This window comes from Siniperca chuatsi, linkage group LG13 (assembly GCF_020085105.1).
Source record: "Siniperca chuatsi isolate FFG_IHB_CAS linkage group LG13, ASM2008510v1, whole genome shotgun sequence".
Taxonomy (NCBI): domain Eukaryota; kingdom Metazoa; phylum Chordata; class Actinopteri; order Centrarchiformes; family Sinipercidae; genus Siniperca; species Siniperca chuatsi.
Window position 1 is genome coordinate 28,924,884 of NC_058054.1, and position 21,112 is coordinate 28,945,995.

The 21,112-nt window shown below is 40.6% G+C and overlaps 1 protein-coding gene across 3 annotated transcripts in view; it reads left to right on the forward strand.

Annotated features, from left to right (window-relative positions):
- Positions 1-21,112, forward strand: part of gad3 (glutamate decarboxylase 3) — a 46,083-nt gene that overhangs the window by 3,356 nt on the left and 21,615 nt on the right. For all 3 annotated transcript variants that reach the window (XR_006380479.1, XM_044220081.1, XM_044220080.1), the window contains exons 2-10: positions 3,944-4,030; positions 8,075-8,181; positions 9,115-9,250; positions 11,262-11,352; positions 12,866-12,978; positions 15,345-15,460; positions 17,117-17,196; positions 17,583-17,637; positions 17,753-17,869. Coding sequence is in view for 2 of the 3 variants with exons in the window: in XM_044220081.1 (XP_044076016.1) it covers positions 3,944-4,030; positions 8,075-8,181; positions 9,115-9,250; positions 11,262-11,352; positions 12,866-12,978; positions 15,345-15,460; positions 17,117-17,196; positions 17,583-17,637; positions 17,753-17,869 (902 nt within the window). In the remaining variant the exon portion in view is untranslated. The remainder of the gene's footprint in view (positions 1-3,943; positions 4,031-8,074; positions 8,182-9,114; positions 9,251-11,261; positions 11,353-12,865; positions 12,979-15,344; positions 15,461-17,116; positions 17,197-17,582; positions 17,638-17,752; positions 17,870-21,112) is intronic.

Sequence of the window (21,112 nt, forward strand, 5' to 3'; positions counted from 1 at the left end):
ATATAATATAATATTTTATATTTAGTTCTGAAGCCATTTTAGTCTTAGTATCAGACAATACAATCTGTTGCATATCTACAGGTTATATGTTTAACTATGATATGATATGATATTGAGATAAGAAATAGATACTATGAAAAGACCATTCGAAAATGCAAAGTGAAATTGGAAAACCTTCAATGGCAGTCTCTTTTAGGCATTTAAACCACAGATACTGTCTTTTTTTTCTGGAGAGGACAGTTTCATTCAAGCCCAACACAACTCTGACCAACATCTTTTAGAAAATCTGTGATTGAAGTGTTTTTCCCAGACCTTCAAAACTTCTTTTATCATTTAAATCAGCTTTAGATCTAAAAAAGATCGTACCACAAGTGCTGCTGTTTCCGTTCCCCCAGATGCAACTTCAAAAATGAACTACAGTAACTGTATAAGGTCATCAGCAGTCACATGACAAAACAACCGGATGGCCTACTTACGGCCTATTTACTCCCAGCTAATTAAAAGGGTCAAGCAATCAAAAAAAAACAGTTAAAGTGTGGACAGATGGCTCATGATTAAAGATGCCACCACCCAGGAGAACCACATCAGCCTTGAGGAATAGACATCATCAATGACATCATACATCAGCAATTGTGTTGATGATGTGGTGATCACAAAGACAATACAATCATTCCCCAACCAGAACACCTGGATGAATGGAGAGGTGAGGGCTCTACTCAGAGCCAAAACTGGAGCAAGACTGAAAGCTGGCATCAAGGAGGCAAAGTTGAGACATCAGGAGAGACTGGAGAGAGACCTCAACACCAACAACACCAAATATGTGGCAGGCGATCAAAAACATCACAAGCTGCAAAAGCAGGAGCGCCCTCATCATGTGTAAGGCCAAACAGCTAGATGAGCTAAACACATTTTATGCTCGTTTTGATCTCCCCAACAAAGAGTCTACTCCGCCTCCAGTCAGATCAGCGTGCTGCTCCTGGCCTCTCCCTCCTAGATAGAGAGGTGACGTCTCTGTTTTATACTGATGACCTTGTTCTACTATCCCCTACTGAACATGGACAACATTTTAGCGTGATTCTCACGTATTACTGCTCGACACATTTATGCTACCGGACATGGTTTTAAAGCTATTGTTATTCAATTTTTGCTCTCCAAACGTCTTCAAATGCACATGTTTAGAGCAGGGAAATCAATCTTTTCGGGGGGACCCCACTAGAAAGTTCAGTTTTTGGACGTTGGTATTTCTAAAACCATGTGTACAGCCCTGCCTAAAAAGTGATGATTTGCAGGTTTTTGGTGCTGGTTAAGCCTGCAAGTACTAACCCTTGAGCTTGTCCATTGAATGACCTGGTAGGGGCCCATGGGACAAATATTAGCTGCTGGGTCCCTCTTAACCCTGAGGTCCCCCTCACTCACTGTGCAATATGTACAGATTTTCTGTGTTATAATTTAATTAAACAAAATTTAATAAGAGAGTTTTCTGCCTAGTTTTGGGCTGTAAACCTCAGGAATGCTGTGATATGTTGTACAGTAACTGCAGAAATCCCTGGTCTGAACTTCCGAGTTGACATTCTGTTTTCCCACAGTGCTGCATGATTACAGTACTTTCATCAGTCTGGTTAAAAAGATCAGTATAGGCTTTACAGATTTTACACATTTCTGTATTGTCCCTGTATTAAATTTTAATGATACTCAGTGCAGCAACAATCAGGATGTACTCAGCAAACCTTTATGCTTCATCTCTGAAGTCCTTATCACTACATATCACACTGTGCCAAACTGTGGCATTATCCTGCCATTACAAGTACTATTGTGGAATTTAGGAATTTATCCACTGTTTGATAGATGTCGTCATAATTCAATCTGTAGTTTATATTTTTCCAGTTTTCAGGTTGTCTCTAACAATCTCAAATTACAGCAGTCAGTCACTTAAAACTGACTTTAAAACTTTCATAGATACTGTCCTAGATGCTGGAAAACAATGTATTGTCTCCAGTCTGCTGCCATCTCCTCAGTTTGGCGATATGGTAAATGGTAAACGGACTGTACTTATATAGCGCCTTTCTAGTCTTTCTGACTACTCAAAGCGCTTCAACTACATATCATTTGGAAGTTCAGCCGTGTCCGCCAACTACATATCTGGCTCAATGGATACTGTCGCTTGTTAGGAATCCCCTTTGTACACAATTTGAATGTGTTCTGGAACAGACCAAATGTATTTGCACGCGACACCTTACATCTCAAAAGAGAAGGCAAATGGCTTCAACAATATGCTTTTAACATTAAAATCAGCCTCTACCATCACCCTTCCTGCATCATATGCAGTCCAGCATGACTGACTGTCTACCACACCTGGTCAGTCAAACGGTCATTACACCACGTCACTGCTCTGCCTTACTGTCCACTCCTATTTCACTAGACACCCCTCCTGGCCAGGACTTTCTTATCAGCCTCAAACTCATGTAATTACTGTCTGTGAGCCGTGTAGACGCCAACCTTGGTGGAACTCAAGTTATACCAAGCCTACCTCTTTTACAGGTGTGTACATCTAAGCCTTCCTCAGCCTCACAGGTTTTAAAGTCTGAGTCTATACCCTATTCTTAATCCTTTTAGATTTTAAGACTAGGAAAGGTTTAGATTTCATTCATTTAAATATTTGGAGCATTACTTAGCATGAAAAATTGGATCAGCTGAAAATCCTGGTAACACACACGGATCCTGATATTGTGGTATTATCTGAAACTTGGTTAAGATGCACTGAGTGATTCTGAGGTAGCCTTGGATGATTACAATCTTTTTAGAATGAATAGAAATTCAAGAGTAGGAGGTGTGGCCATTTATACAAGAGCTTGTTTTACTTGTGCTGTTTTTAATGCAGTCACAATAGACTTGTTTTGTTTGTTTAGTGGCTCTGACAGTGTGCATTGGCAAAATGATTTTGTTATTGTGGTTATCGGGTTACTGCTTCCTCCTCAACTATTGACGAGATAGCTGATCTTTTAGCTCCATATAAAAATTCTGAGATGATTATACTAGGAGATTTTAACTTAAATTGGCCCAGCTGCTCCAAGTTCACATGCTGGATAACAGTCATACAAGCTGAGTCATAGTCATTCACTTATTGTCCTAGTGCCATCGACTGGCAACAGGAAGTCAGCCTTCTGTGACAAACATCATCCGATTTACATAGTATTTACATGGTGTGGTCCACACTGATATCCAGCACGTGTGTGGAGGTGCGAGGGCCCGATCATCACTGCTTGCAGCTTTAATTCTATTCCTTCCTATTTGCAAAGCTTGAGAGTTGTCTCCAAGAGTTCATCCACTGTTTTCCAGAGAGAGGTCTGTCTTTCCTGGCCAACTTATCTATTATTGGGTTTGAATAAAAACGAGATATAAACCTACAGCCATTATATATGAGCAGACATGTCAAAGACAGCTCGTGGCACACCATGATGTCAGTCTGATAGATGCAATCTGTAACTGTTGACACATTCAAACTAAAGCAACGATGAAGGAGCATCTAGTGTATGTATGTAAAATTATTTCCTCATCATAGATTGAGCATGTAACATAACTGTCAACATATGATTTACAGAAGTGCTTCAGTAAGATGACCCTGACACTGTCAACCAGAACATTTCTCAGTTGCAGAGTAAGTTAGATGAGAGTCTCCAAAACACTATGGATTTCAACTTTAAGCCCTTTCTTGGATCAAAGAAAGAACCAAATCTTGCAGGACTGGTTATGACTGGAAAACAATATGTCAAATGATTTAAACTGAGGCTTCCGTCACTAGAGACAATGAAGAAAGCGACTGTCTTCCTGATTCTTCAGCCTGTACTGAAGCATTTTACTCAAACCAGATATGAATGTTCCCAGAGACCTAGCTGAGACATCAGCAGCTCATTTGCTGACAAACATGTATGTTTTGTACTTTCAGACAGAATCACTGATAAATCAGGTGTGAGGGACAAACAGCAGGAGGACTCAACAGCACCTGCTGACTTCAGCAGCATCTACAGCAAAGGTGAGAGCGCAGGTTGTCCAGGGTCACGCCAGGTGTGGTCCTACTGACAGTCTGAGGGGCTATCAGGACTGGAGGCTTCTGTCACTGATGTTAATCTTTGGCTTTGTACATGACAAAGTTAATCTTAACCACCCCAATCAAGTTGCAAACTCATTAAATTAAAGCACGTCAAGGGGTTCAGGACATCCCTGTCTTTTAGCAATTCTGTTATTGTGTGTCAAACCAGAGGATGACTGTAAACCAAACTAAAAGCACCTTCAGTGGGTTTTAAAATGTTTGTTTTGGGTTGATACTTGAAATAAGTTATGTGTCACAAAACAGAAGCCAGAACAGAAAATGTTATTAACAGTACTTTAATACTTAAACATTTGAAAAACCTGTATCCGCAAAATAAACAAATGAATGAATATGTGAAGGAACTTTGTGAACTAGTCGACTCTGATGATGAAGAAGGTTTCAGGATGTCTTACACAGCAGTGTTTAATGAAGCTCAGCTGAGGAGACAATGGTATCAGCAGTACAAGGTGAAACCCAGTGCAGTGCCAAACCAAGTCTGAAGTTTCTCCTCCTGATCCACAATATTACTATAGAGTCTAATGAGTTCTCCTTACAAGGTTATGCCTAAATATGTGAATTCTAATGCTTACCTAAGTCACGTTGGAATCAGGAGGTCACATTTATTACATCTACGTCTGAGACAGAGAATGCAATCTACTCTCATTGAGTGTCAAAGCAATGGATCTTCCTATCTACACAGCTGTCGTTCTGGGTCTACTGCAGGAGACAGCAAAATGAACTACTGTAATACTAGAGACACAGTGGTCGTTTCATTTCTAGGTTTGCAATGACCTGTACCTCACCTGACAGCCACATTAGGGCCCTCAAAGGAAATTTCCTTCACAAAATACATAGGTCACATGCCATTCACATTCAGAGCTCCGTCTGTTTTAGCTAACATGAACAACAAAGGTACCTCAAAAAGTACTTCAAAAACCTACTGTTAATAAGTCTTTGGATGTTTTAAGATAGCTTTTTTTCCTGTTGATAATCTTACTGAAACTAATATCTTTTGCCTTCATTGGTAAATATCTTTTGCCTTCATTGGTAAAGTTTAGAGATTTTAAAGTTGACCACAATGATATTGTGGTCATAATGATTATGATTAATTCATCTAAGCCATCAACCTGTCTCTTAGAGCCCATTCCAACTAGGCTGCTTAAAGACGTTCTACCCTTAGCACTTCTTTACTGGATATGATCTGTCTTTATTAACAGGCTATATCCCATGGTTCAAAATAGCTGTAATTAAACCGCTTCTTAAAAAGCCCACTCTTGATCCAGGGGTTTTAGCCAACTACAGACCAACTATAGAGTTGATCCAGAATGCTGCGGCACGTGTACTGACAAAAACTAGGAAAAGAGATCATATTTCTCCAATATTAGCTTCTCTGCACTGGCTCCCTGTAAAATCCAGAATAGAATTTAAAATCCTTCTCCTCACCTACAAAGCTCTTAATGGTCTGGCACCATCATATCTTAAAGAGCTCATAATACCTTATTACCACATTAGGACACTGCGCTCCCAGAATGCAGGGTTACTTGTGGTTCCTAGAGTCTCCAAAAGTAGAATGGGAGCCAGAGCCTTCAGCAATCAAGCTCCTCTCCTGTGGAATCAGGTCCCAGTTTGGGTTCGGGAGGCAGACACCATCTCCACATTTAAGAGTAGGCTTAAGACTTTCCTTTTTTATAAAGCTTATGGTTAGGGCTGGTTTGGGTGAGTCCTGAACCATCCCTTAGTTATGCTGCTATAGGCCTAGACTGCTGGGAGACTTCCCATGACGCACCTCTTTCCTCTCTCCTTCTCTCCCCCTCAACCTTTATGCATTTTTTATCCCATTACTGCATGTTACTAACTCGACATCTTCTCTCTCCCGTAGTTCTGGTGCTTTCTCGTTTCTCTCCTCTCTCCTTCTGTCGCTTTTAGCAGGTATTTCTACCTCCAGAGCTGCAGAGTCTGGATCCTGTGGTTGTGGGCCACCTGCTGCCCCTGTGTTCTAGGTGGTATTTGCATTGTGCCTCCCTCTCTCCCACCCCTTTCCCAAAATCTCTTTCTCTCTCTCTCTCTCTCTCTCTCTCTCTCTCTCTCTCTGATGGCCGCCCAGACTGAGTCCGGTTCTGCTCGAGGTTTCTGCCTCTTAAAGGAAGTTTTTTCTTTCCACTGTCGCCAAATGATTGCTCATGGTGGGATTTTTTGGGTCTCTGTAAATAATATTATAAAGAGTCGACATGCTCTTTAGGAAAAGTGCAATGAGATAACTTCTGTTATGAATATAATATATAAATATAATTGAATTGAATTGAATTTAATACTACTACATACTGGCCTCTTTCATCACAGAAAGAAACATTGGCATGAAGTCTTATTTAGCTCTGGTAATTCTCTCCCAATTTTTACCCCTAACTGCTTTATTACTTTTTTTGTTGACATCTGTTTATTATAGATTTTAATTATAGAATATACATCACAAAAAATGCCTAATACAATTAAATTCAATTTGACAAATTGGGACAGATAATGACAGACAAAATCAAAAGCAATAAATAACTTACTTTGTGTCAGCACCCTGGACAACTGTAGTGGTAGGATTTAGGCAACAAAAGTACTTTGGTTAAGGTTAGGAAAAGATTGTGCTTTTGGTTAAATGTTAATACAGTAAACACGTCATGTCTTGTGCTTCAAGTTGCTTCTGACTTTTTCAAAAGTTAATAATAATAAGAATAAAACTTTATTTATAGAGCACTTATCAAAACAAAGTATAAAGTGCTTCACAACAAGAGAAATAAAATACCACAGTGAATGACAAAATATTAAGAAATAAAATACATAAAATACACAAAAGCAATAAAATAAACAGCCAGTTCAGGTAAAATCAGGATCTGCTTTCAGATAAAAATGTGTTTTGAGACGAGACTTAAACGAAGACACTGACTCAGCCAACCTAATTTCTTCGGGCAGGTTGATCCAGAGCCTCGGGGCCCTGATGGCAAAAGCTCTGTCCCCCTTAGTTTCCATCCTGGACTCAGGAACAGACAGGAGACCCCTGCCCGAAGATCTCAGACTGCGTGAAGTTTCATAAGGGATTACAAGGTCTAAAATATAGTCTGGAGCCATGAAGAGCCTTAAAAGTAATCAATAAGATCTTAAAATCAATCCTAAAACAAACAGGGAGCCAATGTAAAGAGGCTGAAACAGGTGTGATGTGGTCGTACTTCTTGGTCCTGGTTAACAGCCTAGCAGCTGAGTCCTGTACAGTCTGCAGTCGTGTCAAAGTTTTTAGATTAAGACAAGTGAACAGGCTGTTACAATAATCAAGGCGTGAGGAGATAAAAGCATGTACAACAGTTTCTGCATCACTAAGATTTAAAATAGATCGGATTTTTGCAATATTTCTGAGATGATAGAAACATGATTGGACAAGCTTAGTGATATGTTGCTCAAAACATAAATTGCTATCAAATAGGACACCAAGATTTCTTGCAACAGGCTTGATATGTTGTGAAAAGTTACCAGTAGATGACAGTATTTGTTTAGTGATGTGTTGGGGCCCAATAACAACCTTAACGAAGTGCTTTGAGTGCCTAAACATAACCATAAACGTTTTTAATAATATAATGAAATAATGAAAAAAATTGTCAGTTTAACATTTTACAGAGACATTCAGTATCAACATTTTGCGACTTGCCAGATACATTTATCAACAATGTTTCCTCATTATCTTGATAATAAATGTAATCCAGGTGGCATTGCATTGCTGACAGAACATATTTGCTGTAGAAAATGTGTATTATATGAACAGGACAAAATGATGCTTTTGCTTTGTCTGTGTTAGCAGTAAGTAAGCTGGCTTTTTTCCTGCCAGCTTTGTTTAGCTTCTGATAGCTAAATATGTTTGTGCAAAGACGTGCCATTTCTCCCAAATTAGGCAACTGTCGTTTGAATGAGATATATATATCTGTGTGTGTGTGTGTGTGTGTGTGTACACAGACCTGCTCCCTGCTTCATGTGGTGAGGAGATGACCAGAGGGTTTCTGCAAGAGCTGGTCAACATCTTGTTGGGTTATATCTGCAAGTCAAGTCAGAGGAGCTCCAAGGTACTCAACTGTTTCTATCAACAATATAAACAACATACTGTAGGACTGCTGTGTGTTCAACACACGATCAGTGATGTTCAAACCTGTCAGGTCTATCTGCTGGGCAGGAAATAGTAAGTGAACTGATAATAAAGCATACAAGTAAAGAAACATTTCACTATGAGACGACTGCCAGAAGTAGTTATTAGGGGTGAACACTGCCGATAGACCTGAAAAGGAAATAAAGAAAGAAGGATGATAAGTATACAGGAAGAGAATAAGACTGAAAGACAAAAGCTGAAAGAGAGCACATTTGGATGGGAAGAAAGAATTTTACATTGCGTCTCCTGTGGAGAGGACAGTCAGAGAAAGCTCTCATGAGATAAACTCAGCGTGTATGTTAGAGCCAGAATAGATTTTTTGTTATTGTGGTTATGGAAATATGGAAATGTAACTTAATTTAGTTATATTGTTTGCATGCAGACATTATATGGGTCACATTATTTCAGTATTGTTTATTTTGTTACATGTGTAATTGAATGATATAGCACTGTGGATAAGTAGATTCATAGCAAAGGCGTGTGCTGTCCGACCGCACCTTTGTGGCAAGCGGGAGAGCGACCACAGCGAAAATGTTTGTTTTGAAAGGTTAAATGCCAACATATATGAAACAAAATATATTTTGCTTATTTATTTTTCATTTTAAAACACGTTAATGTAAAACACAGCTTTCCCCACCTGCCCGCATGATGAATGTTTGCTGTGTCCACTCCACAATGTATGGCACAGATGTGGATACCCTTGTGTCTAGTGAAATATTTTAGAAACAGCCCCAATTAGTTATGAAAATATTTTTAAGAGATTTTATTGGGAAAATGTGTGTAGAATGTATATTTATATGTACATTATTATATATGTGGCATAATAGAAAAAATACTGCTCCCTGTGTTTTAGGTCCTGGACTTCCACCATCCTCACCAGCTGAAGGAGGGACTGGAGGGCTTCAGTCTGGACCTGCCGGACCAACCAGAAACTCTGGAGCAGATACTAGTGGACTGTAGAGACACACTCAAGTATGGTGTCAGTACAGGTGTGTGTGTACTGTCTTAACCCAAGATCAGTCAGGACAGTTGGTTCTATAAAGTGAAATTAGTACAATTCAATTTACAACTGCATAGAAATATAATTTATTAAAGAAATAATTAGTGTGAGAGCTGGAAGCTGATCTTCGCTCTTTATTACATATTATTATTTCCATGTTTTTTGACATCTAACTACTTGTGTACCATTTGTCCTAGAAACTTCATTTCAACTTCAAAACGTACATAATCTTCATGAGATTTATGCTATTACTTATCGTTGCTCTAACATGTTTCAGTGATTTTAAAGTATTAAAATTTAGAATTGGAAGTCTATGGGAGCAATGTTTGAAAGCTGACATCTCAACAACTACAAATGCTAAAGTATTCATATTTTATGGACATCTGCCAAATTTGGGGATGTTGTACATACAGTCACATTGCACAAGTGTGTAACATGTTATAGAATTCTACCCACAGGGGGCGCTACAGTAAGATTAAAACATGATATTTCTACAATTCTGTTGACTTCAATAAAATGAAACTTGGTACACAAGTTTTCCATGAGCATTTGCATGACATATAAGCATGGCACCAACAGCCCCACCTTGTGGCCATTAAGAAAACACCACCATACTACATATTAACGTCTGTATCTCTTTAGTGTAATTTTCCATGGTGACCGAATTCAGAAGAAGTTGAACAGATGGGGATGCTGAACAAGTCTGTAGTGTTTGATACAATTTCACCTGTAGGTGGCGCTAAAAGATTTGAAAAACTGCTGCTGTAGCAGCCGCGGCTGGGAGCAGTGGACGCAGCAGCCAGCAGCGTCCAGCTCTCACACGCAATTTCTCCAGATATTGCACATTCTAGTACAGTTAAAAATGATCTACTTGCCCGCTGCACCTAAATCTGCCTAGAAACCGAGTTTTATTATTCACAGTTTTATAATGATTGCTCTATCCACAGTCATCAGGGGAGGTGTTCAAGGCCCTGTGCAAACCCGGAATGGGAGGCCCTGATCGCTGACATGCATGAGCACGAACCACAGTGCAACACACATACTGTAGCCGTTCTAGTTCAAGTTAAATTGTGTGGCACAATTTCATAGAAATGCATTTCATTTGTTTTACAAGTGCTTTACATGGTGTTAAAACATTACCAAAAAATGGTAAATGAACAGATATAAGTATGTGTGTGTGTTTTTTAACACGGTGCGCACTGTACGGCACTACAACAGCATTACGCACAACTTAAAACAGACTGCGTGGACTCGCTATATTCACTCGCTTTTAAACTTTAACCAACTTTTAAACAGCATTACGGACGCCCTGCAGCAATATTTACCGGAGTCTCATTTCATCACTTTCATGTACAGCCACAGAAAATAACAAGTCTTCGCAAGTTTTCTGACAGTCACGCTGGCACGTTTTAATACGGCAGCACTGTCGGAAATCCTGTCATGTTGTGTCAGCTTTGAAAAGCTGCATCCTCCCAATGCCTCAGTCACCGGGATAGTCAGAAGAATTCTCACAGCTGTGAAATGTTGGTCCAAACAAAGTGGACGGTTTGAGTGCTGTAGTTGTTTCCTTTGGAATTTGGAACAGGTGCTGTGCATTTACTGTATGTCCTGACATTCAGACATGCTCAGTGCATCGCTTTTGCAGTGCCTTTGCAGTTGATACCTTCCATTTCACACAGTTTAGTCAGATTAAAACTTCTGCATTTGTGTTTAAAACGTGGGCGGAGAGCAGTGAGAGCCTATGATGTTAAAATAGTTTGTTATATAGGCTTGCTCTGGATTCGGGACTTCAGCCCAGGGATTAGTTCTTTTTTTATGTGATCTTTATTGTTACCCGGACAGACAGTCACTTGGAAGTATGTTGAGTTACAACATCCTGCACTGTGAGGCCCTGTGCAGCCGCACCACCTGCACACCTCTGGCGACGACTGTGGCTCTTTCTCTCTGAACTACTTGCTTGCTTGACCTTGACCTATGACCTCTGACCTTTGTTTTTCCAGGCCATCCCCGTTTCTTCAACCAGCTGTCTTCAGGTCTGGATGTGATTGGTGTAGCTGGCGAGTGGTTGACTTCTACAGCCAACACTAACATGTAAGATGTCATCACCAGTGGTGGAAAGTAGTACATTTACTGAAGTACTGTACTTTGAGTATTTTAAGTTACTTTATACTTATACTCCACTACATTTATTTGACAGATGCAGTTACTAGTTACTTCTCAGTAAATAATAACTGTGGCCTCTTACAAAAAATCAGTGTCCATTGGGGCCGCTTGTCACATTTCAGCTGTTAGCAGCTCCAAAACCTCTCAGATGGTTTCATTTAAAAAACTCTGCTGGAATACTTTACAGATTTGGCTGCTCTCACGTGTTGTGCTGCTAGCTTGATGAACTCTTTCTCTGAGCTAAAAACAGCACATAGAAGCACCGAATGAAAGACGAAAGTTCACAAACAGTGCGTATAAATGTTGATACATAACCATGCGGTCTTAAAGCGTGAATGACACTAAAATTCTACAACATATTATGCTAACTTATATGTATCAGAGGTTTTGGGAGTCGAGTGAAAGTCTGCCATTCAGGTATACAGGTTCCCGGGCTCACCTGACTGACCTCTGACTGACTGAGCGAGTGAGCAGTCATCGAACAATCTGTCTAATCCTTCTAACAATCTATCTTTTTTTCTTTTAACGCAGAAATAACAGCACAACATTTAGAGATGCAATACTTGATTAAGGGACATTATTTCAACCTTATTTGTTTCTTAATATCTATATATTTATTTATAATGCAATGGTCGGGGAAACACTGGAGTGGAAATATCAGCTCTGTTATAGGTGAGTTAAAGGCTCAATTCTTAATGTAAACATTAATATGTTTAATAATGCACCAAGTTAGAGGGTTCCTTGTACAATTTACAGCATTAGTTCTCTGAGAATCTCTTTCATATCCAAGCAAAATTGGTGTTACTAAAATATCCCTAACTGAATCAATATCGAATCGGGAAATCAGTGACGCTCTAACACTCACACCATTGCAGACCTTTTGACTGTGGCAAAGTTGATGGCAAAGAAAAAGTGGGCCAAACTTGAGATCTTTCTTCAGTCATGATTACTACTGACTGTGGGGTTAAGTCCTCATTGTACTGCATTGTGTGCATTGCATTCTGCTTGATGCACAGGCCCTCAGAAGTGATGACTTTCCATTATTTAGTCCACACTTCTACCCACTCCTTACTTTCCAAAGAAACGGGGAAATGTTCACAAATGTTCTTCCTGATGTTGGTGCACATGCTCTGTGTGCTCTGTCACTTAAGTTTTTTATACATGCACCTCCTTTCCTTGAATTGCAGATTTAAACCTGCCACTGGATGCACCTCAGCAGTAGTGCACTCTTTACACTGCTTTACACTTACCATGCTCTTAAAACGTATTTGCAATAGTCCCGTGTTGACTTTACACATAATCCTTGACTGTTGAACAACTTAATGTCTTTATTTAATTTCATCTCTGCTGTTCAAAAGCTAGATATGAGATGTTTGCAAGAAGCCAGATGTGAAGTCTTTGTCTTTACAATATAATACAATATAATACATTTATTTATCAGGTTTACATATGAAGTGTCTCCTGTTTTCATCCTCATGGAGAAGGTTCTGCTGAGGAAGATGCAAAGCATTGTGGGATGGTCCGACGATGAGGGAGACGGAATCTTCTGTCCAGGTAATACATGCGAGGAAGGTACGACAGAAATGTGTGGATGGATGAAGGGGTGGCTTAGCAATTTTAGAAGTGTGGGGGTTCTAGGGGTAGGAAGTGACCACTGCAAGCCCTGCTGCCTTCGGCCCCCCGTTCCAGTATCCACCATATACAAAATATAACTCTAAATGTACACTGTAGCACCACGCCCTTCGCCCCAAGGTACTATACTCACCAGCATTCAACATCCCATGGTATTGGTGATTTTGAATGTGAATGTTTGTACAACTAAGAGTTTCCTTCATGTGCTGAGGAAACTCTCCTCCTCCTGAAGCTGAATAAACTCTTTAACCCCCCCTCGGATCAGCTGGGAAACGCATCGTCACAGAGCTGAAAACAGGCTGTTTCTCTGAGCTCAGGAAGACTTTTCAGAGATACGTGGTTCTCACAGGACAGCGACGCTACAAACATATGATGATCTTATAGACCATGATGCATTGCTGCAGATGAAACTACCCAACAGTATATAAAGCAGTTAGCAGCTAGCTAGCACAACAACCAGGATAGCCTATTTAATTTTATGTTCACTGGCTAATGTTAGCTGAGACATTACATAACAAGAAAAAGTTACAAAAGAAAATTCTACGACTAACTAGTTAAATAGCCATTTCATACCTCTGGTTCATTCTTATTCTCTAATCTGTCATCACAGCCAGCGACAGCGTCAGCGACAACAGCGAGTGACAGAAGCCCCGTTTACGTCCCGTCACCTGTTACTCCTCCCAGCCCTGGTGGGTTGGCCAAATAGCTGTGATTGGCTGGAAGGCCATTCAATCCATCTAACCTATGGAGCCCCCTAAGGGTCACAGCGAGAATTTTTTTGAGGACTCCTTTTGCATTTCCTCGCAATACTTCTCTTCTTCCATTCCTTCTGACCATATGTCTGTTTGTAATGGAAGGTAGTGTGGAGATTCTCAAGTTAATGCATTTAGCATTGTTAGTGGACACCTCACCTTATTTGCAAAGACGTTTCCGAATGAAACATTATCAAACTTCTGGGTCGGAGCTGTATGTATTAGGAACATCTCCACTCTTACAGCATCGGGCCTTCTACCAAAACCGGTTTCAGCATTGCAGGTGGTTCAGTGCCGTCTGCTCAGACTCTGTTTGCTTTATGAGGTAGATTCAGCTGCACATCTGTAATTGCGCCTCTGGAGACGCCTCCTCTTCCTCAGTGGAACCCCTCTGGGGTCCAGCACACGAATGAAACAGACGGCATCCTGCAGATTACCGTACTGCTGTCTTCTGGAGAGACCTCTTGATCTGAGAATTCGTTTAAGGTTACTTTCACTAATTACATAACAATGCACGCCTCTTGAGCAGTAGCACTATATCAGCATACTTACTACTTACTTTGGTGGGAGAGTGAGATCTAGGTTCAATTTATAATGGACATTTGTGTTGTGACATTTAAACAAACATCCGTCAATAGGGAAATAACAGCTTCTTCTGTATGAGACCCGTCACTTGAGAAAGTGAGCGGGGTCTGTGAGCTGCTGGAGGTGCTGCAGGTGCTGCTGGAGGTGCTGCAGGTGCTGCTGGAGGTGCTGCAGGTGCTGCTGGAGAAGCTGCAGGTGCTGCTGGAGGTGCTGCAGGTGCTGCTGGAGAAGCTGCAGGTGCTAGCTTGCTGTTGCAGCAGTTTGTGGAGCTTCTCGCTGCTGCTTTGGTGCTATGGGAACAAAAACATGAGCTGCTGTGGCTGAGTCGCTCTCTTCCTGGGCCTGTCGAGGTCGTAGCACCGGTCAGTATCATAGCTAAGCTAGTGATGGTGTTTAGCTGAAGCCTGGACCGGTATAGCCAAGCAGAGGCAGAGTAGGGGCGGGTCCACAGATGACTCTTCTTCCAGAACAGACTGTAGTTCTGTCAGCTCATGTGAGGGAATCTCCACCTGCTGGTGTAGCTAGTAACTGCACCTCAATTTACAGATTCCTTTTTACACACCTGCTGCGGTACGAACTGGACAAAATTCCACAAATAAACAGGAGGGAAGTCACAAATGTCACGTGACCCACAAGCTGACAGGAAGCAATCTACAAATGTGCAAAACCTGTTTCACGTGTAAAAATGGATCCACAAATGCATAAATATCACTTTACATGTATTTGTTGAGGTGAAACAATTTTTATATGAAATTAAAATATGTTTTTACAGAGTAAGTTATGCATATTTGCAAATCGCTCTGTATTTTTGTGGATAGGACTTTACACAACGCAAATAAAAAAATACATGTTAGGGAAATATTTGTGGGTCATGGTAAACATTTGTGGATTGACTTCTGTGGGTCACAACTAATTAAATCCAATAAAAACCGTGCATTCTGTTTTCTGAAGGAGGCACAATATCCAACCTGTACAGCATCCTGCTGGCCAGATATCACTTCTACCCAGAGGTGAAGACCAGAGGGATGGGAGCGCTGCCTCAGCTGGCCCTCTTCACTTCAGAACATGTAATCATACCTCACACACTAACTATTACACTCTGTGGGACTCAAGGAGTATGCAGATTTAGACTTAATTGGACCTGTAGGTAACATTTTAGTGCTGTTTCCACACACAAAATAAGAAAGAATACATAAATATAAATAAAAATGTTGCTGTAATGATTTCATGAATATAAAGTTACACGCTCGACTCTCCTCTTCTTCTTCTTTGAAATGTCAACTTCAAAACCGATGCATAACTCCACTCCCCTCATATCTCAAAGACATTATAGATTTTTTGAGAAAATTAAGCTCTTGTCACGTAGCGTCCAGGACAATGGACGTGTCCAGCTTATACTCCAATATTCCTTATGTGGATGGCCTCAGGACGATTGAATTCCTTATGAATAGCCGCAATCAAAAGCAACCTCCCATTGATTTTCTGTTGAGTTTGAGCAATGAAATATTAACGAAGATTTATTTTAAGTTTTAAAGCGTATTTTTTTTACAGAAATGTTGGCACTCTCATGGGCAGTCCTTTTACCTGCAATTATGCAAATCTATTTATGGACAAATTTGAGTTAGATTTTGTAAACAACAATAACCCAATAAAATCTGGTAGAAACAATCTCCAACATTTCAGCAGAGCAAGACGCATCTGAGATACCCATGGGTCCTTTAATGTTCATGCAAAGCATTTATAGTCAGAGAGCTCATAGCACTGAGCACACCAAGTTAATATCTCCAAATAAAAGGCCTTCATTCCAGGGTGTCACTTTTGTAAACACATATAGCTCAATCTCTGGACATTTAAAAAAAAAAAAACTATTCAGAAAACACACATTCTCTGCAGTGATCCCCACATGGGTCATGCATTTTGTGTTCCCCCAAGATTTTGTCATAAGAGATTTCCCATTCTAAGATATAATTTTGTTGAATCTGATCTGCCTCTAAAGAAATTTTTCATAACGTATTTATTGCTTATCTACGAACAAAAGGAACACATTAGCATAACCACATACAGGTGACTCATGGCAATAAAGGTGGTCAATATGCCCAAACGTGGAGGGAATAGGGGTAAATGTTGCTCCAGAGAGCAGCTTTCTGGACTGATTTTTTGCAGTCTTACACCGAATGGTTTAAATGAGGATTTTTTACTCAAATGTTTTTTGTAAAGATTCACAGGGAAACTCTGGATTGATTGTTTGCTCATGCCGGCATTGGGACTTTTTAATGGCTTTTCCTGGTCCCATTGGTTGTCATGCCAGATGTAACTTGTTAAGTAATTAATCTAATGCCTATGTATTGCTGCCACCTGCATGTGGTCTGATGTCTAACAGTTAGCACCCTGAGGAAGCGCTCGGCCCGACATATCTGTGCATTAAATAATGTTTTGTGCATAAGTTACAGTGTCCAGACTATTCAGTTTGTCTTATGTAATGATTTCATCCATAGCACTTTTAGGGCTTTAGGCTTCTTCAAGTATGAAAGTTCATTCTTGAGTTCGGAAATAGTAATAGAATAGGTAATAGTAATTCAGTTTCACTAGACGTGTGCTCCTTGTGAAAATGTGAATTAAACAATGCAGCCACTTCCTTCCTTGCTGAATGAAAAGTATACCTGTTTGTAGTGTCATTGAAGTGAGACAAATGAAGATGAATAGCTGTCTTTTCACCCATTCAGAGTCACTATTCAGTAAAGAAATCTGCAGCTGTGCTGGGGATGGGCAGTGAGAGTGTGGTCATGGTGAAATGTGATGAAAGGTGGGTACGTTAGATGCTCTCTAAGAAAACGTGTGTTGGTTAATAGTCAGTGTGACAAAAGAAATGTTTGCTCACCTGTTGCAGCTTTATGTGTATGCATGTGTGCTTTGGGGAAATTCTTTTTTTGCATGTGGGCTAGTAAAAATACTCTATATTACATATGTAAATTCTTCTATTTTTAAAATATATTGTACTATTTGGTTGTTTAAACATGCGTATTTAGAGAATTGTTCCTCTCTATTGTGCATACAGTTGATTGAAGTCTTTTAGAGTGCCTGTAAAGCAGGCTGGTGTCAAGACGATATGCCTTATATACAGTATGTATTAATAAAGGAGCACAGTCAGTTACTGTTTACTGAATCTTTGTCTACTTTTGGTCCTATAAGAGGGAAAATGATTCCTGCTGAACTCGAGTCTTCCATTGTTACAGCTGAAGAAAAGGTATGAATGAAATTTGTTGTGTCTGATACAGTCACAGTTGATGGAGTGCAGACAGCAAGAACATGCAGTGTCGTACACACATGTGATGAGGCCAACCTCAGCTCTCTCTCTCCAGGGTTTGGTTCCATTCTATGTGAATGCAACAGCAGGCACCACGGTGTACGGAGCCTTCGACCCTCTCAGTGCCATCGCAGACATCTGCCATAGACACACACTGTGGATGCATGTTGATGTAAGGTGCCCCATGCCTCTCTCTCCTACTCTATCTCTCTCTTTCTCTCTATCACACACACAGACACTCACAGACACCAGTCCCTTTTTTATCATTATGCAATAATTACTGTAAATTAAAGTCCCTGCAATATGTGAAGGAGGGCAATACACTGAGGCCAAACTAATGTCTATAAATTTTACTTTTAAAAGGATTCATCAGCAGAAGAATAAAGGACAAATGCATATTAAGAGAGAAAAAAGCTAAAGACAATGTCAAGTGCTTTACATAAAATAAATTATTAGAATGAATGCACAGTATTGTGAATGTACAGTAAAAGAAAATAACGTATATATGTATAGATATTTAGAAACACAATTTTAGAGGATTAGCCTCTAAAACAAAAAGCTTTTTTTAATAATCACCAAACTACTCTTATTCCACAAACTACAATTCAGTGGAACAACTCAGATCACACTGAGTTGCAATTTCACTCAGTCTACATGCTGCTAATGCAGCAATTAATAATAATATGAATATAATGTAAATATTGTTACATTCGAAAGAAAGAGGTACAGGAGGAGAACATTTTTGTACTATAAAGTAAATTTTTCACAGATGTACCATAATAGGCTCATAATAGACCATTTGACCAGATTTAACCCACCATATTTGTACAAAGTATTTTTTTAAAGGTTTTCACTTAATGAAAGTTAATCAGGTAGAGCACTGATTGGGGTGTCCAGATGATGCAGCCACCACTGCCGATACCCTTGTTCAGTCATGGTAGGTGTACTTCTGGCTTGGCCCCAATAAACACAATTGGCACATTGTGTGGTGGGTGGGAAATCAGTGTCGGATCATGTCTACAGTGCAGCCTCCTTTCTACATTCTGCAAAGACCAAAAATAAAACAAATAAATACATAAATAAAGCCAACACTTTCTTACTATTTCCTAAACTATTATGTTTAAATTTACATTTTGGTCTGTTGGGGTTCGTAATTATGCTTCACAAGGTACAAATGGGCTGGGGTACAAAACCTGACTTGCACAATAAGCTTTTGTTCTCTCAAGGTACAGTTCCGTTCTACTTTTATCTGAGAGCATACTGCTGCTGCTATGGCTACTACTATTTGTTATTATAATGGCTGTAATAATAATAGTTGTGAGTTTATTCATGAACAGTTGATGCAGAAGAATTTAGGGTGCTTGCTTTCAGTAATGAACACTCTTAAACTTGAATTATTCTTTCTTTAACTTTAAAATCTCACTTATTCAGAGGTTTTGGTTTTTGCTAGCCTTTAAGACATCCTCCTTGACAACCACAATAGTAACCATAAATTTACTCATCATTTTCATGCACTGGTTTTAATTTGAATTTTTTGTGCTCTTGAGTTGACAGTATACAGAACAGTAAATGCAAATCTGAAATCTGGAATTTAAACACAGGTTGTCCTCTGTTGTGATGGCATGGTGGATGGCTGCCTTGGTGTTTTGGTGTGCGTTGTTTTGTCTTGTTGTAGATTCAGTTTTCTGCTGTGATACCCGGAGCTCTTTCATCAGAGAAGAGCTCCTGAACATCAGGGGAGCTACACCAGTGGACTTATTTCCGTCTTTTCTGCTTTCATCAGTGGAATTATTGGACATTCTGGTCAAAGGTGCTCTCACCTTTGACCAGGCAGTGAAACGCCGGAGGAGAGAGAAATGTGCCAGTGCGCTTGTGTGCCTCCGCGGACTTTGCACACCGTTATCGGGAATATTTCTCTCCAACGTGCACTCACTGTGCAATAAACTGGATGAACTTCAGTTATTGGTGAGGAAAGTCACTTTTGAGACTTGAGTTCATCTTGCGTTTTATGCTTTACAGAGACGTGGTTGTGTGGATCGATACCGGACTCTGCACTGCAACTGGCAGGCTTCCAACTCTTCAGAGTGGATTGCGACACAGAACATTCCGGCAAAATGAAAGGTGGAGGTATCTGTTTCTACATCAACAGTGGCTGGTGTAACGATGTGGCAGTGATTCAACAGCACTGTTCTCCTGAGCTGGAATATTTATTCATAAACTCTAAACCCTTCTACTCCCCCAGTGAGTTCGTTTCATTCATTGTGGTCGGTGTTTACATTCCACCGCAGGCCAACATGCAGGACGCACAGCGCATGCTCACCGACCAGATACTGTGTGTGGAGCGGACAAACCTGGACTCTTTAGTTATTGTCCTCAGTGACTTTTACACAACAATCAGCAGTGCCTATCACGCCATCCTCCACTCTGCACTGGGACACTATGACCAGATTATGGTCCACCTGATTCCTGCATACAGGCAGAAATGAAAGCTTTGTAAACCCATGGTGAGGACATCAAAGCAGTGGACCAGTGAAGCTGGTGAACCTTCGGGTGTGCTTGGACTGTACTGACTGGAATGTTTTCAGGACTGCTACCGACAGTCTGGATGAGTTAACAGAGGCTTTGGCATCATACATCAGCTTCTGTGAGGACTGCTGTGCACCACGATGCACCAGGGTGAGTTGACAATGACAAACCCTGGTTCACAGCTAAACTCAGACAGTTAATGTTGGGAAAGGAAGTAGCATTCAGGAGTCAGGACAGGGACAGGTTTAGAGAGTCAAAGTACAGGTTTATCAAGGCGGTGAGAGAAGCTAAACGACTGTACTGTGACAAACTCCAACACCAGTCCTCAGCCAATGACTCTGCTTCTGTCTGGAGGGGGTTCAGACAGATTACCAACTACAAACCAAGAGCCCCCTACTCCATTAACAATTGGTGCCAGCTGAATGAGTTCTACTGTCGCTTTGAGAGACAATGAGACAGTCCAGATAACCATAACCCGTGACTCCATATACCATCTCCAGCCCACTAGCTCCACCTCCCCCACCTCAGCAGGGGCCTGGGCCTCTCCAAAACTGCCCACACCAGAGGCTCCACCCTTTCAACAACGACTCTCTCCATCCTGGAGATGGATGTCAACAGCAGAAGCAGCCGGGCCAGACTCTGTTACTCCATCCACCCTGAAGCACTGTGCTGATCAGCTGTCTCTGGTGCTCACGGACATCTTTAACACCTCACTGGAGACATGCCATGTGCCAGCCTGCTTTAAAACCTCCACCGTCATCCCTGTCCCCAAAAAACCAAGGACCACAGGACTTAACGACTACAGACCCGTGGCCCTGACCTCTGTGGTAATGAAGTCTTTTGAGCGCCTTGTGTTGTCACACCTCAAATGGTCCTGGACTCCCTGCAG